The sequence below is a fragment of the Pan paniscus genome, chromosome 18 (assembly GCF_029289425.2).
Source record: "Pan paniscus chromosome 18, NHGRI_mPanPan1-v2.0_pri, whole genome shotgun sequence".
NCBI lineage: Eukaryota > Metazoa > Chordata > Mammalia > Primates > Hominidae > Pan > Pan paniscus.
Genome location: NC_073267.2, coordinates 24,855,572 through 24,881,670, shown reverse-complemented (window position 1 = coordinate 24,881,670; position 26,099 = coordinate 24,855,572). Strand labels below are relative to the sequence as shown.

Genomic DNA, 26,099 nt, shown 5'->3' with positions numbered 1-26,099 from the left:
AAAGGAAAAGATTTGAGACAGACAAAAATATGACCTGCAGTCTCTACTTCTTACGGTAGTCCTGTGGGCAATGTTCTGCTACTACCTCTGTTTTGTAAGTTAACCCAAGGCTCAGAAATTAAATATTTTACTCAAGGTCACAGAGCTAGTGAGAAGCAGTTAGAATTCAACCCAAGATGTGCCCTGGCTGTTGATGCTGCGTCTCAGATGCCGGTTATTGACCACACAACTCCCGATCCATTGTGTGTGTGGAAGGAAAGGCCTCTTAGATCCTTTTATCAATTAGTGGGAGTCTGTCTGCTTGGGCTCCCATAGGTGCCTCGGGGTACCACGTCTAAGAGGGCCATTTCCTCTTGGAGGGGTGTTGGGGAGGTCCAGCTCCCCCTCACCTGATCTCCATCCTGGAAGCTGTGGTTAGGAATGAGTTACATGTTGGTTTTCTTCCCCTGATAGTCAATGAGAGTGAAGCTGCAGCCGGCATCCAGCTCCAAGCTTCCTGCATTCAGTCCTTTGATGCCTCCAGCTGTGATATCTCAGATGCTGCTGCTTGACAATCCACACAAAGTATGTTCCAGTGTCTGTGGTAGCAGGGAGATGGGGGCCCCTGAACTGTAAGGGGAGGTAACTTTGTGGGTAGAGAGAGGCACATTGAGGCCTTGCTCTAAAGTCTCTGGTTTGCTGGGCACAGTGGTTCACCCCTGTAATCCCAGCACTTTGGGAGGCTGAGGCAGGTGGACCACCTGAGGTCAGGAGTTTGAGACCAGCCTGGCCAACATGGTGAAACCCCATCTCTACTAAAAATACAAAAATTAGCTGGTTGTGGGGGCACGCACCTTTAGTCCTAGCTGCTCAGGAGGCTGAGGCAGGAGAATTGCTTGAACCCAGGAGGTGGAGGTTGCAGTGAGCCAAGATCGCACTACTGCACTCCAGCCTGGGCAACAGAGCAAGACTCCATCTCAAAAAAAAATAAAGTCGGCCAGGTGCAGTGGCTCATGCCTGTAATCCCAGCACTTTGGGAGGCTGAGGCAGATGGATCACGAGATCAAGCGATGGAGACCATCCTGGCCAACATGGTGAAACCCCATCTCTACTAAAAATACAAAAATTAGCTGGGCATGGTGGCGTGCGCCTGTAGTCTCAGCTACTCGGGAGACTGAGGCAGGAGAATTGCTTGAACCCAAGAGGCGGAGGTTGCAGTGAGCCAAGATCGCACCACTGCACTCCAGCCTGGTGACAGAGCGAGACTCTATCAAATAGATAGATAGATAGACAGACAGACAGATAGATGAAAGGGAGAGATAGAGGGAGGGAGGGAGGAAAGGAAGGAAGGAGAAGAGAAAAAGAAAAAGTCAGTCTCTGGTTTGGTTGGGTGTTAGGGGTATATGTGGAATATCCCTCACTGGAGTCTGTCTTTGGGGCTCATTGAAGGAAGATCAGATGGATTGTCATAGCTGGGGACCAAGGGAGGGACACATGAACTCTCCCTAATCCTCTGGAGTCCTCTGAAAGGACAAGGTCTGTCTTCCTTAGCTGGTCTCTGAATTGCAGCCCATCTCAGGATTTCAGGACTGCAGAAGTATCGAAGGGTTCCCAGGATATATGCCTGTTTCCCCTTGTTTGTAGTCCCAAAGAGAGTATCCCAGGTATTTTGTGTCAGAATTGTTTGAAACACTCACTTGACTTAACATTGACCCCTGTTCCTGGGTTGCTCTCCACTGATTTGACATCTTCTGTCTCTTCTGTCCCAGGAACCTATCCGCTTACGGTACAAGCTGACATTCAACCAAGGTGGACAGCCTTTCAGCGAAGTAGGAGAAGTGAAAGACTTTCCAGACCTGGCTGTCTTGGGCGCAGCCTAACTTTTCACAAGATGGACCCTTCATTTCAAGCTTAGGCTGGCGTTACTTTTGCTGTCTAGTCAGGACTAATCACGGAGTTTCAGTGCAGAGTGCCAAGAGTCCTATCCTGACGTCAGGCTCTGGGTGTCAACCTCTGACTTATTCTGCAGATGCTGTGTGTGTGTGTGTGTGTGTGTGTGTGTGTGTGTGTGTGTGTGTGTGTGTGTGTGTGTGTTTCGGGGAGAGGGTGGTAGCACAGGGCTTGGGATATCAGCTGTGTGTGTGTGTGTGTATGTGTGTGTGTGTGTGTGTGTGTGTTCGGGGAGAGGGTGGTAGCACAGGGCTTGGGATATTGGCAGTGTGGGAAATGCGAAGCATTTCTCATCATCATCATCTCTGCTACAGTCATGTTTCTGCATGTCAGCGAGCGACACTGTCCCTGCCTCAGGTTGGAGGTTTTATCAGCCAAAGTGTTTTTTTCATGTATCGTTCGTTCCATTCATCCACTCTGTGCCTTGTCAGCCTTTGAAAGGCTTGGTTGCTCCCAGGCTGCTGTTCTCAGGGACCTTAAAAGGGACCTGGTTAGTCTTGGGGCAGAGAGTATCTACTTGGGCACTCTCTTCCAAGAAAGACCTTGTCTCCATTTTCATTAGACAATGCTTCTTGTGTGTGTTCTGGAAGATCTAAATGGAATGCTTGTTGCACTGTTCCCAGGCGAGTGGCTGCCATGAGACCTGAGGACCACACTTGGGGGACCAATCATGTCCTTCACCACTGTGCCTTAGAATCGCCCCTGGACAGAGCTCCTGGGCAGAGGGGAAAGCAGCTCCCAGGCCTTACTCAGGCCTCAGGTCCATGGGTTGGGCAGCCAGTCTGGGCCCTTCTCAGGATCCTCATCTCCATCCTCATCCTCTTCCTTCACAGCATTTACTTGGAGCTCTTTGTGACACACCATGTCAGTCATGGTGAATCGGCCAACAGCCAGCCCTTGCCAGCTGACGTCACAGTCTAAGATGGGAAACTGTGGTACAGATAGACATGAAGAGAGCTTAGCAGTGATTGAGGTGGTGACTAAATATACAGTCATTGAATAAATACCATGTAGCAAATGTACTTTGTGGAGTGTTGAGTAAGTGGAAAATGGAAAGCCAGTTGCATTTAGAGATGATAGGCCTAAAGGGAACTGTCTTCTGTCGAGAAGTAAAGGAAACTTCATGAAGGATGTAGAAGCTTAGCTGCCTCAGTGAAGAGAGAACCTGAAGATCTGAGGCAAGCTGGACAGGAGAGGTGGATATTTGTTGATGGAAGAATTCAAGTTTATAATCAATTCCCACTTAGCACCTACTGTGTGCTAGGAACTTGAATGTGTATGTTTGACAAGTCCTGCTTGGCCTGATGGGTGGGAGAAGGAACCTGAGCCTGGCTGAGATGGCTAGGCGGAGGGCTTTGAAGTCCAAGCAGCTGAACTGGCTGGGTGGGTTTCTACCTTTGAAACTGCAAGACTTGTTTGGAGCTCTTAATTACAATATCTGATATTTTTACAGTCTGATCTTTTGACTTCTACATATAGTGGAAATCTGCCAATACTAATTGGTGGAGATGGGAACTGTAAAAGATCAAGTATGCTAATTTTAAGCAAATGTAAAAACTCATAAAACAGGTAAACAGGGGGATGACTTCATTAGCCATAATTCACATAAGACGAATTTTAATCTAAAAGTACTTTCTTGCTTGTGTTCTGTGTGGCTTTTTTTTGTTTGTTTTTTGAGGCCATATCTCACTCTGTCACTCAGGCTGGAGTGCGGTGGTATAATCTCAGCTCACTGCAATCTCTGCCTACCAGGTTCAAGCGATTCTCGTGCCTCAGCCTCCCGAGTAGCTGGGACTACAGGCGTGAGCCAGCACGCCCAGCTAATTTTTGTATTTTTAGTAGAGACGGGATTTCACCATGTTGGCCAGGCTGGTCTCGAACTCCTGACCTCAGGTGATCTGCCTGCCTTGGCCTCCCAGAGTGCTGGGATTACAGGCGTGAGCCACCGCACCCGGCCTCTGTGTAGCTTTTATAGGCTCTGTTACTGTTGCGTAGTCTTGAAGAGGTACCCATCATAATGACAGCATCTCCCTCTGAAGGGTTTTGGTCAAAATGGGTGAATGAGACTTATAAAGACAGGCTTTCTCCCCTATAGTTAAGAGGTGAACTCACACGTGTGTACCTGAACATTCTTGCTTTTGAGGAGACAGACTCCCAATGGTACTACTATGCTTAGGTGTTGGACAGGATAGGGGTAGGAGGAGAGGAGGCAGGCTGCTGTCCTGAAAGTGGCTGTGGTTTATGGCATCACTCCCTTCTAATCAGCAAGTCCAGTGGCCACTTACAGCCCAGCTCCTACCTCTTCATTCACTTAACAAATAGTTATTGGCTGTGCACAGTGGCTCACGCCTATAATCCCAGCATTTTGGGAGGCTGAGTGGGATGACCGCTTGAGCCCAGGATTTCAAGTCCAGCCTGGGCTACATAGTGAGACCGTGTCTCTGTTTTTTTAAAAGCTAGTTGTTGACCAGCTACCCTGAGCCAGGCACCACCCTGAAGGAGCTTCTTTTCCTCTGGGGAGAAGCAAATTCATGATGTGTGTGCTGGAGATCTGGCACTCATGGCCAGTGCTTTCCAGTATCTTGAACTCTTCGGGGGTCCTGTTGACCCGTTTCGTGACCTACCTCCGTGACTGCTCTTTTTCCTGTGTCTCTTAAGTGTGATGGTTTTCCAGAGTCCAATCCTCAGGACTTTCCCGTCCACACAGAGGCCTGGTAGTCAGGTGGCTCTAAACCATTAGGTGGATTGTAGACCTCTCTCAAGCTGCCACCTCCTTGCTGTCCCCAGATCGTATTTCAGTCTGTCAGGGGTTATCTGTATCTGGAGGTTCCACTGTTGCTTCAGTCTCAGTTACTTAGAATGGAACCCAGAGTCCTGCCCCTTTCCACCTACATGCTCTTACTTGAAAGCACCTGAGACTTATAGGGTCCCTGATTCCTGCTTCGTCTGTATCCGCAGAGTAGTTGCATGTCATTTGGCCTGTTTTCTAAATAATCCCACATCATGTCCTCCCTGCACTTACATTGCCACTGCTCTGATTTGGGCTTTTTTTTTTTTTTTTTTTTTTTTTTTTTTTTGGGACAATGCCTCTGTCCCAATTCTGAGTACCAGCTCTGGTTCTTGCCACTACCAGAGTTCTCTAGCAAATCTGAGCATCTGACCGGGTGAAAAATTCTGAATGGCCTCCTGATGCCTGACTTTATGGGATCAAATTCAAGTTGCACGCTGGCACTCAGTGCCCTTCTGGTATCATCTGCCAAGACCAGGGCCTGCTTCACCACAGCCACAATAAAGTCCTTTCAAGCCCTGATAATGCCATGTTTTGTCCTAACCTTTTGCTGCAGTTAATTACTCTTCCTATTATCTTCCATGAACTTAAGACTGGGCAAAAATGTTTCCTTATCTGTGAGTCACTCTGAACACAAACAGGTCATGAAGATAGTGTTGAAAACAGAATAAATGACAACCAAAAGAAAAGTGAATATTACCTAGTACAAATAGTGTAAATTGAGACAGAAAATGTTAAAGCTAGAAAGCAAGGGCAATATTCTAGAATACAAATAGTGCTTGCCTACTACAATATTAATCCCAAATCCTTTAAATATACCCATTATAGAAGATGCTTACCCAGCGTCAAGAGTATAAAAGTGGGTTTGTTTGTTTTTTTTTTTTTTTTTAAATGTAGTCAGCTATTTAATTAGGTTCTTAAGACATTTAGAACACCAATTTGTGAGGATAAATTCCATTCGTCAGAGCAAACACAGATCGCAGGTAGCCCTGGAGCTGAGGAATAGCTTTGATTTTTGGTAAAATCTGTGAGTCCACAGCTTTCTGATCAATCTTGCGCTGCTCCGTAATCTCATATTTCTCTTTTTCTGTGTCGAAGATCTCACCTTCCTGGTGTCTGGGCTTCCGCAGCTTCTTCTTCTTGAAGTAAGCATCAGTAAGATGTTTTGGGATTTTTACATTGCTGATATCGATTTTGGTTGAGGTGGCAATGACAAATTTCTGGTGTGTTCTTCGTAGAGGAACTCGATTGAGGACCAGAGGTCCAGTCACAAGTAATAAGCCACTAGCCAGCTGCTTCAGGAAAACCACCCTCTTGCCCCTGTGGCGTCCAGTGAGGATGATCAGAATGGTCCCGGGGGTAATGCTGGCTCGCAGTTTTCTCACGTGCTGACTGAAGGGTTTTTTGCCATGGCTCAACAGCTTTCGAGGCACATCTTCAGTAGGATAATATCTAGGCATTTTGCGAAGTTTAACCACCCGGGTACCGCCGTTCTTGTCACCACCAACTGGTTTTGTAACAGTTGCAAGAACCTTCTCCTTCTTTTTCTTTTCAACCTTGGATTTAGCGGCTGAGTACTTCCTCTTGTACATGGCCTTTCTGGAATACATGGCAGATCGGGAATACCTGCCAATTCCTCTGACAAGGACAGGGTTGCGGCTGCAATGGGGCTTCCCCTTCTTGGGCTTTTTAGCTTTGAGGTTACCCTTTTTCACCTTGCCACCAGCATCAACCTTCTTGGCTTCGGGTTTCTTCTCTTTAGTATCTGGCTTCTCAACTTTTTCACCCGCCATCTTGCAAGATGGGAAAGAGCTGTTTGTTTTCTTGAGACAGGGCTTTGCTCTGTTGCCCAGGCTGGAGTGCAGTGGCATGATTGTAGCTCAATGCAGCCTTGAATTCCTGTGTTCAGGCGATCCTCCGGCTTCAGCCTCTGGAGTAGCTGGGACTACAGGTGCATGCTGCCACGCCCAGCTAATGTTGCAGTTTTTCGTAAAGACTGGATCTCTGTGTTACCCAGGCTGGTCTCCTGGGCTCAAGCAGTCCTCCTGCCTTGACCTCCCAAAGTGCTGGGATTACAGGCATGAGCCACCATGTCCTGACCCCAGTTTGTTTTAAAGCCAAGCGATGCACCAAGATGTTTGTGTGCACATCTGACAGTGGTAATCTTTGGGTCAGGGAATTATAAATTTTCTTTAAATTTTTTCTGAGCTTTCTAAAATCAGCTGAAAATAAAACCTTATTTTTTTATGCTCAGTGTCGTCTTTTTTAAGATGAAGACATTGACATGATTCAAAATTATGAAAGGTGAAAATTCTTCCCACCCAGTTACCATCCTCTGTCTTTTCAGAGGGATTCTAGGCATGTTCAAGAAAATATAGTATACTGTTCTGTGTTTTGTTCTTTTCATCTAACACCATAGATAGCTTGGAGAAAATGCCATTATCAGTATGAATTACTTAGAAACATAACCCCGCTCTCTTCCCTGAGCTCATATGGTATAAATCAAGCACTTATGTGTTGAAAGTGCTGCATGTTAAAACTCTGGGGTAGCAGTTCCCTCATAGTTTCCTTGTATCCTCTCCCTCCCGCTGGCACCATTCCCAGGCAGCCAAGCAGGCCAGACTTTTCCCTGGCAACCCTCTCTCGCCTCAATTCTGGCAGCCCTGTGCGCTAGAGTGAACCAAGTGTGGGCTGGGGAGTCAGGTTTAATTTCTAGTTTTTTACCATCTGTAGCATGTTGGGCAAGTCAGTGGTCTCTGGGCCTCAGTTTTTATATCCGTAAATGGTAAAAATGTTAGAAGTCTACTTCACACATTTTGGTGAGAATGTCATGAGGTGTACAAAATAGCAGATAGGATAGATATTCTATAAATTTAGGTGCTATTTCTCAAATCACCTTCACATCTGAGATTTTCTTAACTGTTGTAACAGTGGTGACTTCCATTTCATCACTGTTCATTTCACAGCCTCTCCTGCTCTCATAAAACCACAGAAATTGTTCTAAGAATACTGATAACTTATGAATATTTTATAGGCAGCAGAAAAGGTTGATACTTTTAATAAAATCTGACCATACCAGCTGGACGTGGTGGCTCACACCTGTAATCCTAGCAGTTTGGGAGGCCAGGGCGAAGGATCATGAGATTAGGAGTTCAAGACCAGCCTGGCCATGTACTAAAAGTACAAAAATTAGCTGGAAATTGCTCAAACCCAGAAGGTGGAGTTTGCAGTGAGCCGAGATCGTGCCACTGCACTCCAGCCTGGGCAACACAGCAAGACTCCATCTCAAAAAAAAAAAAATCTGACCATACCCTTTGTTAAGATCAGGATCAGCTGCAATAAACAAACCCAAAGTAACAGTCGAAATGTTTATTTTTCTCTGTATTAGTTCCTTAGAACGGCTATGACAACGTACTGCAAGCTGGGTGGTTTAAGTCAACAGATGTGTTGTCTGAGTTCTGTGGGGTGGGAGTCTAATATTGGAGCCATGGTGCTCCCTCTTGGTGGTTGCTGGCTTCCACCATCTTTGACTTCCTTAGCCTGTAGCTGCATAACTCCAGCCTTTGCCTTCATTGTCACGTGGTGTTCTCCTTGTGCCTTCTTTACAGACCATTTTTTTTCTTTTTTTTTAAGAGACATGCTGGAGTGCAGTGGCATGGTCATAGCTCACTGCAGCCTCAAACTCCTGGGCTCTAGGGATCCTCCCACTTTGGCCTCCCAAGTAGCTAGGATTACAGATGCGTGCTGCCACACCTGACTAAGTTTTAGATTTTTGTAGAGATGAGGGCCTCACCATGTTGCCCAGGCTAGTCTTGGACTCCTGGCCTCCCAAAGTGCTGGGATTACAGGCATGAGCCACCATGCCTAGCCTGACCCTACTTGCATCTCTAATCATATTTAATTAGTACTGCATATCTTTTTGGATTAAATAAAATCAATTGCCCTAGCATTCAAGTTTCTCTACAGCATGGCCTCATCTCAGCTTTAGTTTCCTCTTTTGGAAATAGAAATACTACCTGCCTTAACTCAAAAGGCTGTGAGGAAACTGTGGTGGCTCGAGCCTGTAATCCCAGCACTTTGGGAAGCTGAGATGGGAGGATTGCTTGAGCCCAGGAGTTTGAGACCACCCTGGGCAACACAGTGAGACCCCTGTCTCTACAAAAAATTACCTGGGAATGGTGGCATGTGCCTGTAGTCTCAGCTACTTGGGAGGCTGAGGTGGGAGGTTGGCTTGAGCCCAGGAGGCAGAGGTTGCAGAGGAGGCAGTGGTGAGACAAGATCACACCACTGCACTCCAGCCTGGGTGGCAGAGCCAGACCCTGTCTCCAAAAAGGCGGAAACTGTCATACTGGATTGAAAACACCACCACCACCAAATTCCAACTCTATGCTGTCTGCAAAAGGTACACTTAGGTTCACAAATCAGTTGGAAGTAAAGGATAAAAAATTAGCCATGCAAGTAGTAATAAGAAAGCTGGAGTGGCTGTGTTAATATCACACAAAATACTTTTTTTTTTTTTTTTTGAGACAGTCTTGTTCTGTCTCCCAGGCTGCAGTGCAGTGGTGTGATCTCACCTCACTGCAACCTCCACCTCCTGGATTCAAGCGATTCTCCTGCCTCAGCCTCCCGAGTAGCTGGGATTACAGGCGCCCACCGCCATGCCTGTCTAATTTTCGTATTTTTAGTAGAGACGGTTTCACCATGTTGGCCAGACTGGTCTTGAACTCCTGACCTCAAGTGATTCGGCCTCCCAGAGGGCTGGGATTACAGGTGTGAGCCACCGCACCTGGCATAAAAATAGACTTTAAGACAGAAATATTACTAGAGACAGAAAAGAACATTTAATAATGATAAAAGGTGAATATACCAGGAAGACATAAAATTATAAAATGTATATGCACCTCACATCAAAGCCCCAAAATACCTAATGCAAAAATTAAATAGAATCGAATGTAAAAATGGATGATTCAATAATAACTGGAGGCCAGGTATGGTGGCTCATGCCTGTAATCCCAGCACTTTGGGAGGCTGAGGTGGATGGATCACGTGAGGTTAGGAGTTTGTGACCAGCCTGACCAACATTGAGAAACACTGTCTCTACTAAAAATACAAAATTAGCCAAGTGTGGTGGTGCATGCCTGTAATCCCAGCTACTTGGGAGGCTGAGGCGGGAGAATCACTTGAACCTGGGAGGCGGGGGTAGTGGTGAGCCAAGATCACACCATTGCACTCCAGCCTGGCCAACAAGAGCAAACTCCGTCTCCAAAAAAAAAAAATAAATAAATAATAGGGCCGAGTGCAGTGGCTCACACTTGTAATCCCAGTACTTTGGGAGGCCAAGGTGGGTGGATCACGAGGTCAGGAGTTCGAGACCAGCCTGACCAACATGGTGAAACACTGTCTCTACTAAAAAATACAAAAATTAGCCAGGCATAGTGGCACATGCCTATACTCCCAGCTACTCAGGAGGCTGAGGCAGAAGAATCGCTTGAACGCGGGAGGCAAGGTTGCAGTGAGCTGAGATCGCACCACTGCACTCCAGCCTGGGCGACAGAGCAAAACTCTGTCTCAAAATAATAATAATTGGAGATCTAAATACCTTACCTTCAGTAATGACAGAACAACTACATAGAAAATCAGCAAGTATATAAAATAGTTGAACAACACTATTAACGTAGCTAAAATATATATGACACTCCACCCAATGACTGCAGATACATATTTTCAAGTGCACATGGAACAGTCTTCAGGATAGACCAATGCTAGGCCATAAAACAAGTCTCAATAAATTTGAAAGAATTTAAGGGCTGGGCACGGTGGCTCAGGCCTGCAATCCCAGCACTTTGGGAGGCTGAGACAGGGGATTGCTTGAATCTGCAGGGGATTTTGAAACCAACCTTAACAGCAAAGCAAGATGCCATCTCTATAAATAATAAAAGAATATAAACCAGCCGGATGCAGTGGCTCATGCCTGTAATCCCAGCACTTTTGGAGGCCAAGGCGGCTGGATCACAAAGTCAAGAGATGGAGACCATCCTGGCCAACATGGTGAAATCCCGTCTCTACCAAAAATTCAAAAATTAGCTGGGTAGGCTGGGCGCGGTGGCTCACGCCTGTAATCCCAGCACTTCGGGAGGCCAAGGCAGGCAGATCACGAGGTCAGGAGATCGAGACCATCCTGGCTAACACGGTGAAACCCCGTCTCTACTAAAAATACAAAAATTAGCCAGGTGTGGTGGCGGGTGCCTGTAGTCCCAGCTACTCGGGAGGCTGAGGCAGGAGAATGGTGTGAACCCGGGAGGCGGAGCTTGCAGTGAGTGGATATTGTGCCACTGCACTCCAGCCTGGGCCACAGAGCAAGACTCTGTCTCAAAAAAAAAAAGCCAGGTGTGGTGGCAGGTGCCTGTAGTCCCAGCTACTTGGGTGGCTGAGGCAGGAGAATCGCTTGAACCTGGGAGGTGGAGGTTGCAGTGAGCCAACATCGTGTCACTGCACTCCAGTCTGGAGACAGACTGACACTTCGTCTCAAAAAAAAAAAAAAAAAAAAAAAAAGAATATAAATCATACCAAGTATGTTTTCCAATCACATGGAATTGAATTAGAAATCAACAACAGGAAATCCAAGAAATACCCAATTATTTGGAAATTAAACAACATGCTTCTAAATAACCCATGGGTTAAATGAGTCACAAGAAAAATTTAAAAACATTTAGAATCAAACAAAAATGAAAACATCAAAATTTATGAATTACAGCTAGAGCAATGCTTCAGAGGAAGTTTTTTTTTTTTTTTTTTTTTGAGACAGAGTCTTGCTCTGTTGCTCAGGCTGGAGTGCAATGGCATGCGTGATCTTGGCTCACTGCAACCTCCGCCTCCTGGGTTCAAGTGATTCTCCAGTCTCAGCCTCCTGAGTAGCTGGGACTACAGGTGCCCACCACCACGCCCGGCTAGTTTTTGTATTTTTAGTAGAGACAGGGTTTCACCATATTGGTCAGGCTGGTCGTGAACTCCTCACCTCAGGTGATCCAACCGCTTCGGCCTCCCAAAGTGGTGGGATTACAAGTGTGAGCCACCGCAGCCGGCCTCAGAGGAAATTTTTTTTAGAGACGGTCTCACACTGTCACCCAGGCTGGAGTGCAGTGGCACTGTTATAGCTCACTGCAGCCTCAAATTCCTGGGCTCAAATGATCTCTGGCCTTTCAGGCTTTTGAGTAGCTGGAACTACAGGTGCAAACCACCATGGCTAGATAATTTTTTTTAACTTTTTGTGGAGACAGTGTCTTGCTTTATAATTTTATTTTTTGTTTTTATTTTTTCCTAGCCATTAGACTATGAGGGAAAAATTAGTAATTTTAGATGCCTATATGAGAAAATAAAGTATTTAAAATCAGTAACCTAAGATTCTACTTTAATATACCAAAGAGCAAACTAAATTCAAAGAAAGAAGGAAACTGATTAGCATAGAGATCAATAATAGAAAATGAAAAATAGAAAAAAATTAACAAAGTCAAAGTTGAATAGAAAAAAATTAACAGTCAAAATAGGTTCTTTTTTTTTTTTTTGAGACACAGTCTTGCTCTATCACCCAGGCTGGAGTGCAGTGGCCTGACCTTGGCTCACTGCAATCTCTGCCTCCCAGGTTCAAGCAATTATCCTGCCTCAGCCTCCTGAGTAGCTGGGATTACAGGCGCCAACGACCACGGCTGGCTAATTTTTGTGTTTTTAGTAGAGACGGGGTTTCACCATGTTGGCCAGGCTGGTCTCAAACTCCTGACCTCAGATGATCTGCCCGTATTGGCCTCCCAAAGTGCTGGGATTATAGGCGTGAGCCACCGCACCCGGCCTGCAGCTGATTCTTTTAAAAGAGCAACAGAATTCACAAATTTCAGCAGACTGACCAAGGGAAAAAAAATTTACCAAAGTCAGGAAAGAACAGGCAGACGTCACAATTCTACAGATGAGAAAAGACTATATGCGGATCCTTTGAACAATTTTATGCCAACAAATTATACAACTTGGATGAAATGGACAATTATTTTTGAGATGGAGTCTTGCTCTGTTGCCCTGGCTGGAATGCAGTGGTACAATCACGGCTTCCTCCAACCTCCGCTTCCCAGGCTCAAGCAATCCTGCCTCAGCCTCCCTAGCAGCTGGGACTACAAAAAAACACAAAATAAAAAAAATTAAAAAAAATTAGCCATGCAAGTGTAATCATAAGAAAGCTGGAGTGGCTATGTTAATATCACATACAATAGACTTTTTTTTTTTTTTTTTTTTAGACAAAGTCTTGCTCTGTCTCCCAGGCTGCAGCGCAGTGGCGCAATCTCACCTCACTGCAACCTCCACCTCCTGGATTCAAGCAATTCTCCTGCCTCAGCCTCCCAAGTAGCTGGGATTACAGGCACCCACCACCATGCCCGGCTAATTTTTGTATTTTTAGTAGAGACGAGGTTTCACCCTGTTGGCCAGGCTGGTCTCGAACTCCCGACCTCAAGTGATTCGGCCTCCCAAAGTGCTGTGATTACAGGTGTGAGCCACCGCACCTGGCCTAAAACTGACAATTTTTTTTTTTTTTTTGGGTGGAGTCTTGCTCTGTTGCCCAGGCTGGAGTGCAATGGCGCAATCTCCACCTACTGCAACCTCCGCCTCCTGGGTTCAAGCAATTCTCCTGCCTCAGCCTCTCGAGTAGCTGGGATTACAGGTGTGTGCCATCATGCCCAGCTAATTTTTGTATTTTTAGTAAAGACAGGGTTTCACCATATTTGGGCCAGGCTGGTCACGAACTCCTGACCTCAAGCTATCCGTCGCCTTGGCCTCCCAAAGTGTTAGGATTACAGCACTTTGTGCCTGGTCCCAAGATTCATTTGCCATCTTAAAATCAATTACTATATCATTTGAATAGAATGTGACAAGAACGACATGATTATCTCAATAGGCAGAGGAAAAAAAATACAAAATCCAACATCCTAAAAAAACTCTCAACAAACTAGGAATAGAAAGGGACTTCTGGCCGGGTGCAGTGGCTCACGCCTGTAACCCAGCACTTTGGGAAGCAGAGACAGGTGGATCACCTGAGGTCATGAGTTCGAGACCAGCTTGGCCAACATGGTGAAACCCCGTCTTTAGTAAAAATATGAAAAATTAGCCACATGTGGTTGTGGGCACCTCTAATCCCAGTTACTTGGAAGGCTGAGGCAGAAGAATCGCTTGAACCCGGGAGACGGAGGTTGCAGTGAGCCGAGATTGCGCCATTGCACTCCAGCCTGGACAACAAAAGCAAAACTCTGTCCCCCCGCACCCGCCCCCCCAAAAAAAAATTGCAAAGGAAAAAGTGTCTATTCACAGACGACATGATCCTGTATGTAAACAAATCCCAAACAACACCCCAACACACAAACTAGAAGACAAATTTAACAGTCAAATGGTACAAGATAAATCTATAAAAATCAATTGTTGCTGAGTGTGGTGGCTCACGCCTGTAATCCCAGCACTTTGGGAGGCTGAGGCAGGTGGATCACCTGAAGTCAGAAGTTCAAGACCAGCCTGGCCAACAAGGCAAAACCTCGTCTCTACAAAAATTAGCTGGGTGTGGTGACACATGCCTGTAATCCCAGCTACTTGGGAGGCTGAGGCAGGAGAATTGCTTGAATCTGGGAGACGGAGGTTGCAGTGAGCTGAGATTGCCCTGCTGTACTCCAGCCTGTGTGACAAAGCAAGACTCTGTCACACACACACACAAAATCATTTTTCTGTAACAAGAAACTATGAAAATTAAGAAAATTCCATTCATGGTAGCATTAAAAGGAAATACTTATTTTATTTATTTTTTGAGACGGAGTCTCACTCTGTCACCCAGGCTGGATAACAGTGGCCCGATCTCTGTTCACTGCAACCTTTGCCTCCCGGGTTCAAGCAGTTCTCCTGCCTCAGCCTCCTCAGTAGCTGGGATTACAGGTGCACACCACCACGCCAGGCTGTTTTTGTATTTTCAGTAGAGACGGGGTTTCACCATGTTGGGCAGGCTAGTCTTGTATCAAACTCCTGACCTTGTGATCCGCCTGCCTCGGCCTCCCAAAGTGCTGGGATTGCAGGCATGAGCCACTGCACCTAGAAAAGGAAATACTTATAAATAAATAAATTTAACAAAATAAGTGCAAGACTTGTATTATACAATGAAAACTACAAAATATTGCTGAGAGAAATTAAAGAAGATCTAAATCAGATCTAAATCCCCAGGGGTGATTCCTACTAGGGAACACTTGGCACTGTGTGGACAGATTTTTGGTTGTCACAACTTGGAGAGGATGTTGCTCCTAATGGGTAGCGGCCAGGGATGCTGCGAAATATCTTACAATGCATAGGACAGCCCCCATAACTAAAAATTATCTGGGCTCAGTAGTGCCAAGGCTGAAAAATTCCCATCTAAATAAATGAAGAGGCGTTTCATGCTATGGATTGGAACAGTCAATATTGTCATGATGGCAATTCTCCTAAAATTAATCCAACAATTCAACAGTTCAACATAATCCCTGTCAAAATCCCAGCAGGATTTTTTTTTTTTTTTTTTTTTTTGGGATGGAGTCTCGGTCTGTTGCCCAGGCTGGAGTGCAGTGGCGGATCTCGGTTCACTGCAACCTCTGCCTCCTAGGTTCAAGCGATTCTCCTGCCTCTGCCTCCTGAGTGGCTGGGATTACAGGCGCGTGCCACCATGCCCAGCTAATTTTTTTATTATTAGTAGAGATGGGGTTTGACCATGTTGGTCAGGCTGGTCTCAAACTCCTGACCTCATCATCCGCCTGCCTCGGCCTCCCAAAGTGCTGGGATTACAGGCGTGAGCCACTGCGTCCTGCCTAAATTTTTAACAAGAACAAAGTAAGAGGACTTACAGTATCAGATTGCTGCCCTCACCTCCCCTCGTCTCCCCTCCCCGCATTGCTCCCCTCCTCTCTCCTTCCCTCCTCTCCCCTCCCCCCAAATAATTGGGACTCCTAGCAGAAGGGTTACCCCAGTTAAAACCTACTCAACCCAGAAGAATGAGACAAACCAAGGGAGATGCCAATGAAAAACGAGAGATTATCAGGCCTGGAGATGGCAGCCAGCCACTCATACCCCAATGGCAGGCCAACCTGGAAAACTGTCCCCTGTAGGGTTTCCAAGGATGACATCTTGTCCTCCCCCTTGGGTTGGTCCCACTCTTGAAACAACATAAAAACTTAGAACCTAAAGAATACCCTCATACCTTCCCCTACCTTTTCTTCTTTTCTTTTCGAGACAGGGTCTCGCTCTGTCACCCAGGCTGGAGTGCAGTGGCGTGATCACAGCTCACTGCAGCCTCGACCTCCTGGGCTCAGGCAATCCTCTCACCCCAGCCTCTCGAGTAGCTGAGACTACAGGTGTGCGCCACCACACTCAGCTAATTTTTAATTTTTTTGCAGAGACGGGGTCTTCCGATGTTGCCCAGGCTGAGAAATTGTTTGTGATTATGGGTTATGCACAGATTTCTCAGCCGCAACACCAAAAGCATGATCCATAAAAAAAAGGTGATAAGGAACTTAACAAACTTTAAAAGGTCTGCACCTCAAAACACATCATTAAGAAAATAATTAGGCCAGGCGCAGTGACTCACGCCTGTGATCCCAACACTTTGGGAGGCCGAGGCAGGCGGATCACCTGAGGTTGGGAGTTTGAGGCCAGCCTGGCCAGCGTGGTGAAACCCCATCTCTACTAATAATACAAAAAGTAGCCGGGCGTGGTGGCACGCGCCTGTAATCCCAGCTACTCGGGAGGCTGAGGCAAGACACTCGCTTGAACCTGGGAGGCGGAGGTTGCAGTGAGCCGAGATCGCGTCACTTCGCTCCAACCTGGGCGACAGAGCAAGACTCCGTCTCAGAAAAAAAGAAAGAAAGAAAGAAAAAGAAAGAAATAGCCGGGAGTGTTGTCGCGCGCCTGTAGTCCCAGCTACTCTGGAGGCTGAGGTGGGAGGATCGCTGGAGCCCAGAAATTTGAGGCTGCAGTGAGCTGAGATCGTTCAATTGCCCAGGAATTTGAGGCTGTAGTGAGCAGAGATCGTTCAATTGCACTCCATTGCTGCCCACTGCGCTCCACTGTTGCCCAGGCTGTCCTAGAACTCCTGGCCTCAAGCGATTCTCCCGCGTCAGCTTCCTAAAGAGCTGGGATTACAGGCGCGAGCCACCGCGTAAATGCGCTAATGTATGTCAGGGCTTTATAGTAAGCATATAGTTTAGTCCTCGGCAAATGTTAGCAGACATGGGATATTTGTCGGTGCCGGGAGCTCTCAGTCCGGGGCGTTTTCCCACACCCAGCTCTGCTCAGCGCTCCGGACGCCTACAGTCACTATGGTAACGGCCAACGACTTCCGGAAGAAGAACGGCGGCCGGCGAGGGTCATTCCCAGCCGCAACCTGAGTGGGCTGAGCGGGGAAGCGCAAAGGGGCAAGTTACCCGTCCTGGCGTTTCTGGGGTTCGCCTCGGAGGCTAGCCTCGGTGCTCTCGCAGGCTCGCTCGCTTCTGCATCCCCGTTGCCGCCCGGAGCCAACTCTTAAGTTCTGGACGCCAGGCCTGAGGCAGTTCCGCCATGGACTTCTCCAGGTTCCTGGCAGACGACTTCGACGTGAAGGAGTGGATCAATGCGGCCTTCAGGGCCGGCTCCAAGGAGGCGGCGTCCGGGAAGGCGGATGGCCACGCAGCCACCCTGGTGATGAAGCTGCAGCTGTTCATCCAAGAGGTGAACCACGCCGTGGAGGGTGAGCCGCTCGGGGCCCTGGCCGCGGGACCCTCTCCTGCTCTCGGCTGGGCAGAGGTCACCGAACTTGCGTGAGGCACTCAGGTGGGCGGGGCACGCATGGACAGCAAATACCCTCGGCAAAAGAGCAAGCCCCGAACTCCTGATCACGTCAGCGGGAGTCTCAGCTGGGTGCCGGGCTGTCTTGAACACTTGCTAATTTTGGGTGTTGTTTTTCCTCCTCTGGCTGGGCTATAAGTTTCCTTTTTCTTTTCTTTCTTTCTCTTTGTTTTTTCTTTTGAAACAGGGTCTCTCTCTGTTGCCCAGGCTACAGTGCAGTGGCTCGATCATAGCTCACTGCAGCCTCGAACTCCTGCACTCAAGCGATCCTCTCGCCTCTCGAGTCGCTAGGACTACAGGCGCGAGCCACCACGCCCCACAAATTTTGTTTAAAAAAAAAATTGTAGAGATTGGATCTCACTGTGTTGCCAGGCTGGTCTCAAATTCAAATTCCTGGGCATAATGGGTTTTCCAGTCTTGGCCTCCCAAAGTGCTGTGATTATACCTGTGAGCCACCACATCTGGCCTGAAGTTTCCTTTTGGAACTTAAAAGAGTGGATCTTATTGCAGTAGCTCTTCTCTAAATAATTCAATAGCAGATCTCTGGGATTCCCTTTTTATTATTATCCATAGGCACTGGAAGACAAGATGGATCTTTTTAAATGCTAGAAGTTTTAACCAGTTCTTAGCATGTCTTTGTTGAGGCACCTTCCAGAACATAAGATACAACAACTCTAGTTTCTGTTATAGTGACTTGAATCTCAGAGTCAAGAGCCCAGTGTCAAAGAAAATTGGCTTTGACTTTTTGTAATCTAGGAGCACGAGTCTGTGAGATGTTTATTCAAAGAGTTAAAGAGCCTGTTTTGTACCAAACAATAAACTGTAAAAAGAAAAAAAAAGTGAATTTTGAGAGTATGAAAGAATAGCCAACGGATCCTTATATCTGGAAAAAACGTATTATAGTATAGGTGTAAGAGAATGACACAGATCTGGAAAACATTGTTTTAGTGGATTTTATTTCAGCTGAGGAAGATAGGCTGGTCTCAGTGGAGACTTAAACCTTTTTTTTTTTTTTTTGAGACAGGGTCTCATTCCTCATTCTGCTGCCCAAGCTGGAATGCAGTGATACCATCATAGTTCACTGCAGCCTCAAACTCTGGGTTCAAGCAGTCTGCTCGCCTCAGCCTCCCAAGTAACTGGAGCTATAGGCATGTGCCACCATGCCTGGCTAATTAAAAAAAAAACTTTTTTTTAGAGACAAGGTCGCACTATGTTGCCCAGGTTGATCTCAAATTTCTGACCTCAAATGATCCTCCCATCTTGGCTTCCCAAAGCCCTAGGATTACTGGTGTGAGCCACCACGCCTGGCCTAAACCATTTGTTGAGGATAAGTTAAATTATAAAAAATAACATGCACTGGCAACCATTTCATGTAACTCCTCAACTTGACTTTTATTCACCATGTGTTGACTCACTGTGTGTTGATTCAGTACATACTGCACACAAGTCTCTCTCCTAGGCTCAGATGGAAAGACCAAACAGACTGCTTCCACTGGGAGTGGATAGTCCAAGAGATGTTCCCATTTTTGTTTGTTTTTTTGTTTTTTTGAGAGGAAGTCTCGCTCTTTCCCCCTGGCTGGAGTGCAGTGGCGCCATCTCAGCTCACTGCAACCTCCCCCTTCTGAGTTCAAGTTATTCTCCTGCCTCTACCTCCTGAGTAGCTGGGATTACAGGTGCGTGCCCCACCCCTGGCTAGTTTTTGTATTTTTAGTAGAGACGGGGTTTCATGATGTTGGCCAGGCTGATCTTGAACTCCTGACCTCAGGTGATCCACCCACCTCGGCCTCCCAAAGTGCTGGGATTACAGGCATGAGCCACTGTGCCCGGCCAGATGTGCCCATTGTTTAAGAAAAGGTAGGGAGGGGGCTCTATTTCACTGCAGATTGTTTTCTTTCTTTCTTTTTTTTTTTTGAGACAGGGGCTCGCTTTGTCACCCAGGCTACAGTGCAGTGGTGTGGTCAGTGCTCACTGCAGCTTCACCTCTCGGGCTCGAGGAATTCTCCTGCCTCAGCCTCCTGAATAACTGGGACCACAGGCTTGTGCCACCATGCCAGATGGCACAATTTTTTGATTTTTTGTAGAGATGGGGTCTCACTATGTTGTCCAGGCTGGTCTCAAACTCCTGAGCTCAGGCGATCCTCCAGCCTTTGCCTCCTAAAGTGCTGGGATTACAGGCGTGAGCCACCGCGCCCAGCCCTTATTCTTTATTGTACCTTGCATCTTTTACTAATTATTGAGCATCTACTATGCATGTGTCCAGAAATGGGCAGTGGGGAGGAAAAGTTTATCTTGCTCGAGCTTGCTGCCTGTGGGGAAGATAGAAACAGTAAATTACAATGACAGATGGCTTTACTCAGAATAGAATCTGGAGTTGTGAGAACTGGCAGGAGGGTGCAGTTACGTCTTGTTTAGGAGAATCATAAAGCACTTGCCCTGTGTTAGACCTTGAAGGAAAACTTTGTAGGGCAAAGAGGAAAGGACATTAATAATAATATAATAGCAAATTGGCTGGGCGCAGTGGCTCATGCCTGTAATCTCAGCACTTTTGGAAGGCTGAGGCGAGAGAATCACCTGAGGTCAGGAGTTCCAGACCAGCCTGGTCAACATGGTGAAACCCCATCTCTACTAAAAATACAAAATTAGAGGTGGGTGTGGTGACATGCGCTGTAGTCCCAGCTACTCAGGAGGCTGAGGCAGGAGAATCACTTGAACCCAGGAGGCAGAAGTTGCAGTGAGCAGAGATCCCACCACTACACTCCAGCCTGGGTGACAGAGTGAAACTCTGTCTCAAAAATAATAATAATAATGATATAATAGCACATATATGAGGTTTGGTACATGTCAGACACTCTTTTTAGTGCTCTATATGTATTAACTAAGTGATTCTGAAACATGGGTTGCAATGCTTTCCTCGCCTCCCCTTATCCTTGTTCCTGCCCTCAGGAACAGGGAATATTTGGAAATTGGTGGGAGGTTTTTTTTTTTTTTTTGAGATGGAGTTTCAATCTTGTTGCCCAGGATGGAGTGCGATGGAGTGCAATGGCGTGATCGCGGCTCACTGCAACCTCTGCCTCTCGGGTTCAAGCAATTCTCCTGCCTCAGCCTCCCGAGTAGCTGGGTGTATAGGCATGCACCACCATGCCTGGCTAATTTTGTATTTTTAGTAGAGATGGGTTCTACATGATGGTCAGGCTGGTCTCGAGCTCCCAACCTCAGGTGATCTGCCTGCCTCGGCCTCCCAAAGTGCTGGGATTACAGGCATGAGCTATTGCGCCTGGACTGTGGGAGCTTTTTTATTTATTTTATTTATTTTTTATTTTATTTTATTTTATTTTTTTGAGACGGAGTCTCGCTCTGTCGCCCAGGCTGGAGGGCAGTGGCATGATCTCGACGCACTGCAAGCTCTGCCTCCAGGGTTTACACCATTCTCCTGCCTCAGCCTCCCGAGTAGCTGGGACTACAGGCGCCCGCCACCACGCCCGGCTAGTTTTTTGTATTTTTAGTAGAGACGGGGTTTCACCTTGTTAGCCAGAATGGTCTCAATCTCCTGACCTTGTGATCCACTCGCCTCGGCCTCCCAAAGTGCTGGGATTATAGGCGTGAGCCACTGCACCTGGCTGTGGGAGCTTTTTTAGTTGTTGCATTAAAGGGGTGACATTCAGTGGCATTCAGACATAAGACATTCAGTGGGAGGACCCAGTGATGCTTAATGTCCTGCAGTGCTTGGTACAGTCCTGCACAGTGAAGAATTGTCCTGGCCTAAATGTGAATAGTACCTGCTTTGGGGCATGTTTATCTAATTTAAACCTGACAGTTATCCTTAGAGGTAGGCACAGTTATTATGTCCACTGTAGACTTGTAGAAACTGAGGTTGAGAGAAGTTAAGTAACTTGCTCAGCATCATGTTCCTAATGAATGGGGAGCCTGGACTGAACCCAGACAGTTGGCTCCAGAGCCCAGGCCCTTAACCATTATATTTCACTACTTCCTTGGTATTAAAGAGAGAGAGAGAGTAACATATGCACAGGAGTGTGGCTATAAGAAGGCATAGTCCAGGGAAAGGTGAGAAGTTCAAACAGAGCTGCATGAATAATATCAATAAACAGTCTGGGTGTGATCTCAGTGCTTTGGGAAGCTGAAGTGGGAGGATTGCTCGAGGCCAGGAGTTCCAGACCAGCAGTTCCAGACCAGCCTAGACAACATAGCAAGACCCTATCTCTACAAAAAATTAAAAAACTAGCCAGCATGGTGGTTCATGCTTGTAGTCCAGCTACTCGGAAGGATTGCTTGAGCCTAGAAGTTCGAGGCAGCAGTGAGCTAGGATTGCACCACTGCACTCCAATGTGGGGGACAGAGTGAGACAAGATAATTAGTAGTGTTATTATTAGAGAATCACACTTTTGTAGGGGAAATGTAACTGAAGATGAGGCAGATAAATAGATCGGGATCAGCCTGCGAAAGACCTTTCTGGCCAGCCTTGGGAGTTTGGCTTTTATCCCTTAGGCAGCAGGTAGCCTTCATAGGTTTAAAGCTTCATTTATTTTTATGCAAGATGAGACAAGGGCCCAAGTCTGCGATGAGGAAAGGTGATTGTAGCCATTCAAGCACATGTTGAGGACCCCAAATTGGAGGACCAATTTCTCCATTTAGTCAGTCAACAAATATTTATTGGGCACAAACTCTTTTCTAGGTTCTAAAAATACACTGTTGAACAAGACCCAGTGTTGGATTGGAGAGGTCCACAGGGGCCACGTTATGCAGGGATTTTATTTTTATTTTTATTTATTTATTTATTTATTTATTTATTTTTGAGATGGAGTCTCACTCTGTTGCCAGGCTGGAGTGCAGTGGTGTAATCTCAACTCACTGCAACCTCCGCCTCGCAGGTTCAAGTGATTCTCCTGCCTCAGCCTCCCAAGTAGTTGAGGCTACAGGCACACACCACCACACCCAGCTAATTTTTGTATTTTTAGTAGAGACAAGGTTTCACCACGTTGGCCAGGCTGGTCTTGATCTCTTGACCTCGTGATCCGCCTGCCTCAGCCTCCCAAAGTGCTGGGATTACAGGCATGAGCCACCACGCCTGGCCAGGGATTTTATTTTATTTCTTTATTTTTAAGAAACAGGGTCTTACTCTGTCACCCAGGTTAGAGTGCTATGCAGGGATTTCAGTGTCACATTAAAGAGTTTGATTTTAAGGCCAGGTGCGGAGGCTTATGCCTGTAATCCCAGCACTTTGGGAGGCTGAGGTGGGTGGATCACCTGAGACCAGGAGTTTGAGACTAGCCTGACCTACACAGCAAAACCCCGTCTCTACTAAAAATATAAAAATTAGCCGGGCATGGTGGTGCACAACTGTAATCCCAGCTACTTGGGAGGCTGAGGCAGGAGATCACTTGAACCTAGGAGGCAGAGGTTCCAGTGAGCTGAGATTGTGCCACTGCACTCCAGTCTGGGTGACAGAGGGAGACTCTGTCTCAATAAATAAATAAATAGAGTGTGAATTTAATTTAAAAATAAGGCATTGTAAGATTTTTAAGCAGTGGAGTAACATGGTTCAGGAGGCTATTGCTGAGGTCCAGAAAAGAGATGATAGTGGCTTCAACTGGGGTGATGGCAGTGAAGATGATGAGTAATGGGTATATTTAAGATATTTTTAGGCTTGGCATTGTGGATCACACTTGTAATCCCAGCATTTTGGGAGGCCTAGCCAGGCAGGTCCCTTGAGCCCAGGAGTTTGAGACCAGCCTGGGCAACATGGTGAAACTCTGTCTCTGCAAAATATATAAAAATTATTCAGTCCTGGTGGTGTGTGCCTGTAGTCCCACCTACTTGAGAGGCTGAGGTGGGAGGATCACCTGAGACCAGGAGGTTGAGGTTGCAGTGAGCTGTGATTTCACCACTGCACTCCAGTCTGGGCAACCGAGTGAGACCCTGTCTCAAAAATAATTTTAAAATAGGCCGGGCGTGGTGGCTCATGCCTGTATTCCCAGCACTTTGGGAGCCCAAGGCGGGTGGATCACCTGAGGTCAGGGGTTCAAGACCAGCCTGGCCAACATGGTGAAACCCCGTCTCTACTGAAAATACAAAAAATCAGCCAGGCGGGTGGCGGGTGCCTATAAAACCAGCTACTCAGGAGGCTGAGGCAGGAGAATCACTTGAACCTGGGAGGCAGAGGTTGCAGTGAGCCGAGATTGCGCCACTGCACTCCAGCCTGGGTGACAGAGCGAAACTCTGTATCAAAAAAAAAAAAAAAAAAAGACCATGGAAAGCAGGCATTGGGGCCAGACTCATCTGAGGCTTAGTTTTAGCTCTGTAAGATCTTGGGCAAGTTACTTTAACCTCTCTGAGTTTTCTTATCAGTAGGAGGTGGCTGCTAATGACCGCCGTGGACATTAAGTAATATGATGTATGCAAAGCTCCTGGGGCATGCCTCCTTGCAAATGGAGTTATGATTTCACTGGTGGTGGCAAGTTGGTGTTGGGACAGGTTGATTGTTGATTCTTTGTGATATCAAAGGCCCTTTCCCATCAGTGTGGGGACGTGATCCTGGCAGGGGCCACCTCACTGCCCATCTCCTCTCCTGCCCCATATTTTCTGCAGGCTCCAAAAACCGTTTGGTTGGTCGTGCATTTCCTTTCTGTTGTCTGATTTGTTTCCTGTATTTTACTGTGGCTGGTCCAACTTTCACCTTTTGTGGCTATCGCTGTTGTTGGTTTTTTTTTTTTTTTTTAACTACAGAAACAAGTCACCAAGCTCTCCAGAACATGCCCAAAGTGCTCCGTGATGTTGAAGCCCTAAAACAGGAGGCATCTTTCCTGAAAGAACAGATGATTCTTGTCAAGGAGGACATTAAAAAATTTGAACAGGACACATCTCAATCCATGCAGGTATTTTGGCTCCTGTTGTAAATGGTGATTCTTGCTTTGGGAAGGTGGTCACTCTCGTAAGGGCTTTAGAACAGCACGGTGTTTTGGGAGGCCAACCATCACTCAAGATTCTGCCCAGCACTCCAGCTATGCTCTTTTTTTTTGAGACAGAGTGTCGCTCTGTCGCTGGAGTGCAGGCTGCAGTACAGTGGCATGATCTCAGCTCATGGCAACCTCCACCTCCCAGGTTCAAGCGATTCTCGTGCCTCAGCCTTCTGAGTAGCTGGGATCACAGACGTGCAACACCATGCCTGGCTGATTTTTGTATTTTTAGTAGAGACAGGGTTTCACCATGTTGCCCAGGCTGGTCTGGAACTCCTGGTCTCAAGTGATCCTCCCATCTTGGCCTCCCAAAGTGCTGGGATTACAGGCGTGAGCCACTGTGCCTGGCTCCCCGAAACTATGCTTTTGCTTGGGTCTTTCAGCTGGTTCATCTCTTCAGCACTGCTGAATAAATTTAGCCAGATGATTGGTGTTTTGGGAGACAGAAGCTCCCTAAAGACAGGAGCAAGCCACCATACTTACATTTCAAGTCCCTGGTGGCAGATGGAGAAAAAGGACCTAACACTTCATTTTTCACCCCTCACGCCTCTTTCAGGTGTTGGTAGAAATTGACCAAGTGAAGTCCAGAATGCAACTTGCTGCCGAATCTCTTCAGGAAGCAGATAAGTGGAGCACGTTGAGCGCCGATATTGAGGAGACATTTAAGACTCAGGTAGGTTTCTTGTTTAGGGGATGTTATGAAAGGTATTTAAGCAAGAACTTGAGGTTTGGAGAAAGCAAAAGAGATACAAAGTTGATAGCCAATAGCAGCATTCAGAAACCTTCAGACTCAGGGTGGGGAAGATCTGAAGCTGCTCGGTGTGTTTCCAGCCTCTTTAGCTTGCGCCCTCTGTGTGACTGAAGCCTCTTAGTCACAGAATGAGTTCAAGAGAAGCCTCGATAAAGATATACAGGCACCAGGCACTGTGGCTCATACCTGAAATCCCAGCTCTTTGGGATGCTGAGGTGGGAGGATCACTTGAGGCCAGGAGTTTGATACCAGCCTGGCAACATAATGAGACCCCCATCTCTACAAAAAAATTAAAAAATTAGCCAGGTGTGGTGCTGCACATTTGTAGTTCCAGCTACTCAGGAGGCTGAGGTGGGAGGATCTCTTGAGCCCAGGAGTTGAAGGCTACAGTAAACTATGATCATACCACTATGCTGAGGGACAGAGCAAGACCCTGTCTCAAAAAAAAAAAAAAAAAGAAGAAGAAAAGAAAAACCAGCACAGGCAGAGAAGGTTGGGGGTAAATGGACGAGAGGGTGGAACATGGGGAGAGGGGAGCCTTATATACCTTGGGGACTTGGTGGGTTATTGACCCTTTCTGAGGCTGCAAAGTGTGGAAAATAGTAACATTTTCCACCTGGGATGTAAGGATGAAGTAAGATGATGTCTTATGAAGAACTCTTACTCAGTTGTAAAGCAAAATGAGTGATTTATCAGTCAATTTTTAAAAAAAGTTACAAATGCACATAGGAACAAATTTATTACACAGGAATAAACTGCAAAAAATAAGTTTTTTTCCTAACCTTGACCCCCACCTTAG

The 26,099-nt window shown here is 46.7% G+C and overlaps 2 protein-coding genes, 1 long non-coding RNA gene and 1 pseudogene across 4 annotated transcripts in view; 2 read left to right on the top strand and 2 right to left on the bottom strand.

The window, feature by feature from the left end:
• Positions 1-3,379, top strand: part of GGA2 (golgi associated, gamma adaptin ear containing, ARF binding protein 2) — a 44,653-nt gene extending 41,274 nt beyond the window's left edge. The window contains exons 16-17 of the mRNA XM_034939855.3: positions 454-564; positions 1,749-3,379. Coding sequence (XP_034795746.3) covers positions 454-564; positions 1,749-1,859 — 222 coding nt within the window. The 3' untranslated portion in view covers positions 1,860-3,379. The remainder of the gene's footprint in view (positions 1-453; positions 565-1,748) is intronic.
• Positions 3,380-5,581: 2,202 nt separating this feature from the next.
• On the bottom strand, positions 5,582-6,541 carry LOC100995849 (large ribosomal subunit protein eL6-like; annotated as a pseudogene).
• Positions 6,542-14,506: 7,965 nt separating this feature from the next.
• LOC129394246 (uncharacterized) lies at positions 14,507-17,308 on the bottom strand. The gene is made up of 2 exons (XR_008621402.2): positions 17,179-17,308; positions 14,507-14,824 (listed from the first exon to the last, which is right to left on the bottom strand). It is a non-coding gene; the product is annotated as an uncharacterized LOC129394246 (long non-coding RNA).
• The window catches only part of COG7 (component of oligomeric golgi complex 7), a 64,744-nt gene continuing 55,761 nt past the window's right edge, over positions 17,117-26,099 (top strand). The window contains exons 1-3 of one of the 2 annotated variants that reach the window (XM_003813706.4): positions 17,117-17,480; positions 24,320-24,468; positions 25,106-25,222. In XM_003813706.4, coding sequence (XP_003813754.1) covers positions 17,312-17,480; positions 24,320-24,468; positions 25,106-25,222 — 435 coding nt within the window. In that variant the 5' untranslated portion in view covers positions 17,117-17,311. The remainder of the gene's footprint in view (positions 17,481-24,319; positions 24,469-25,105; positions 25,223-26,099) is intronic. The other variant, XM_063598575.1, reaches the window with a different exon arrangement.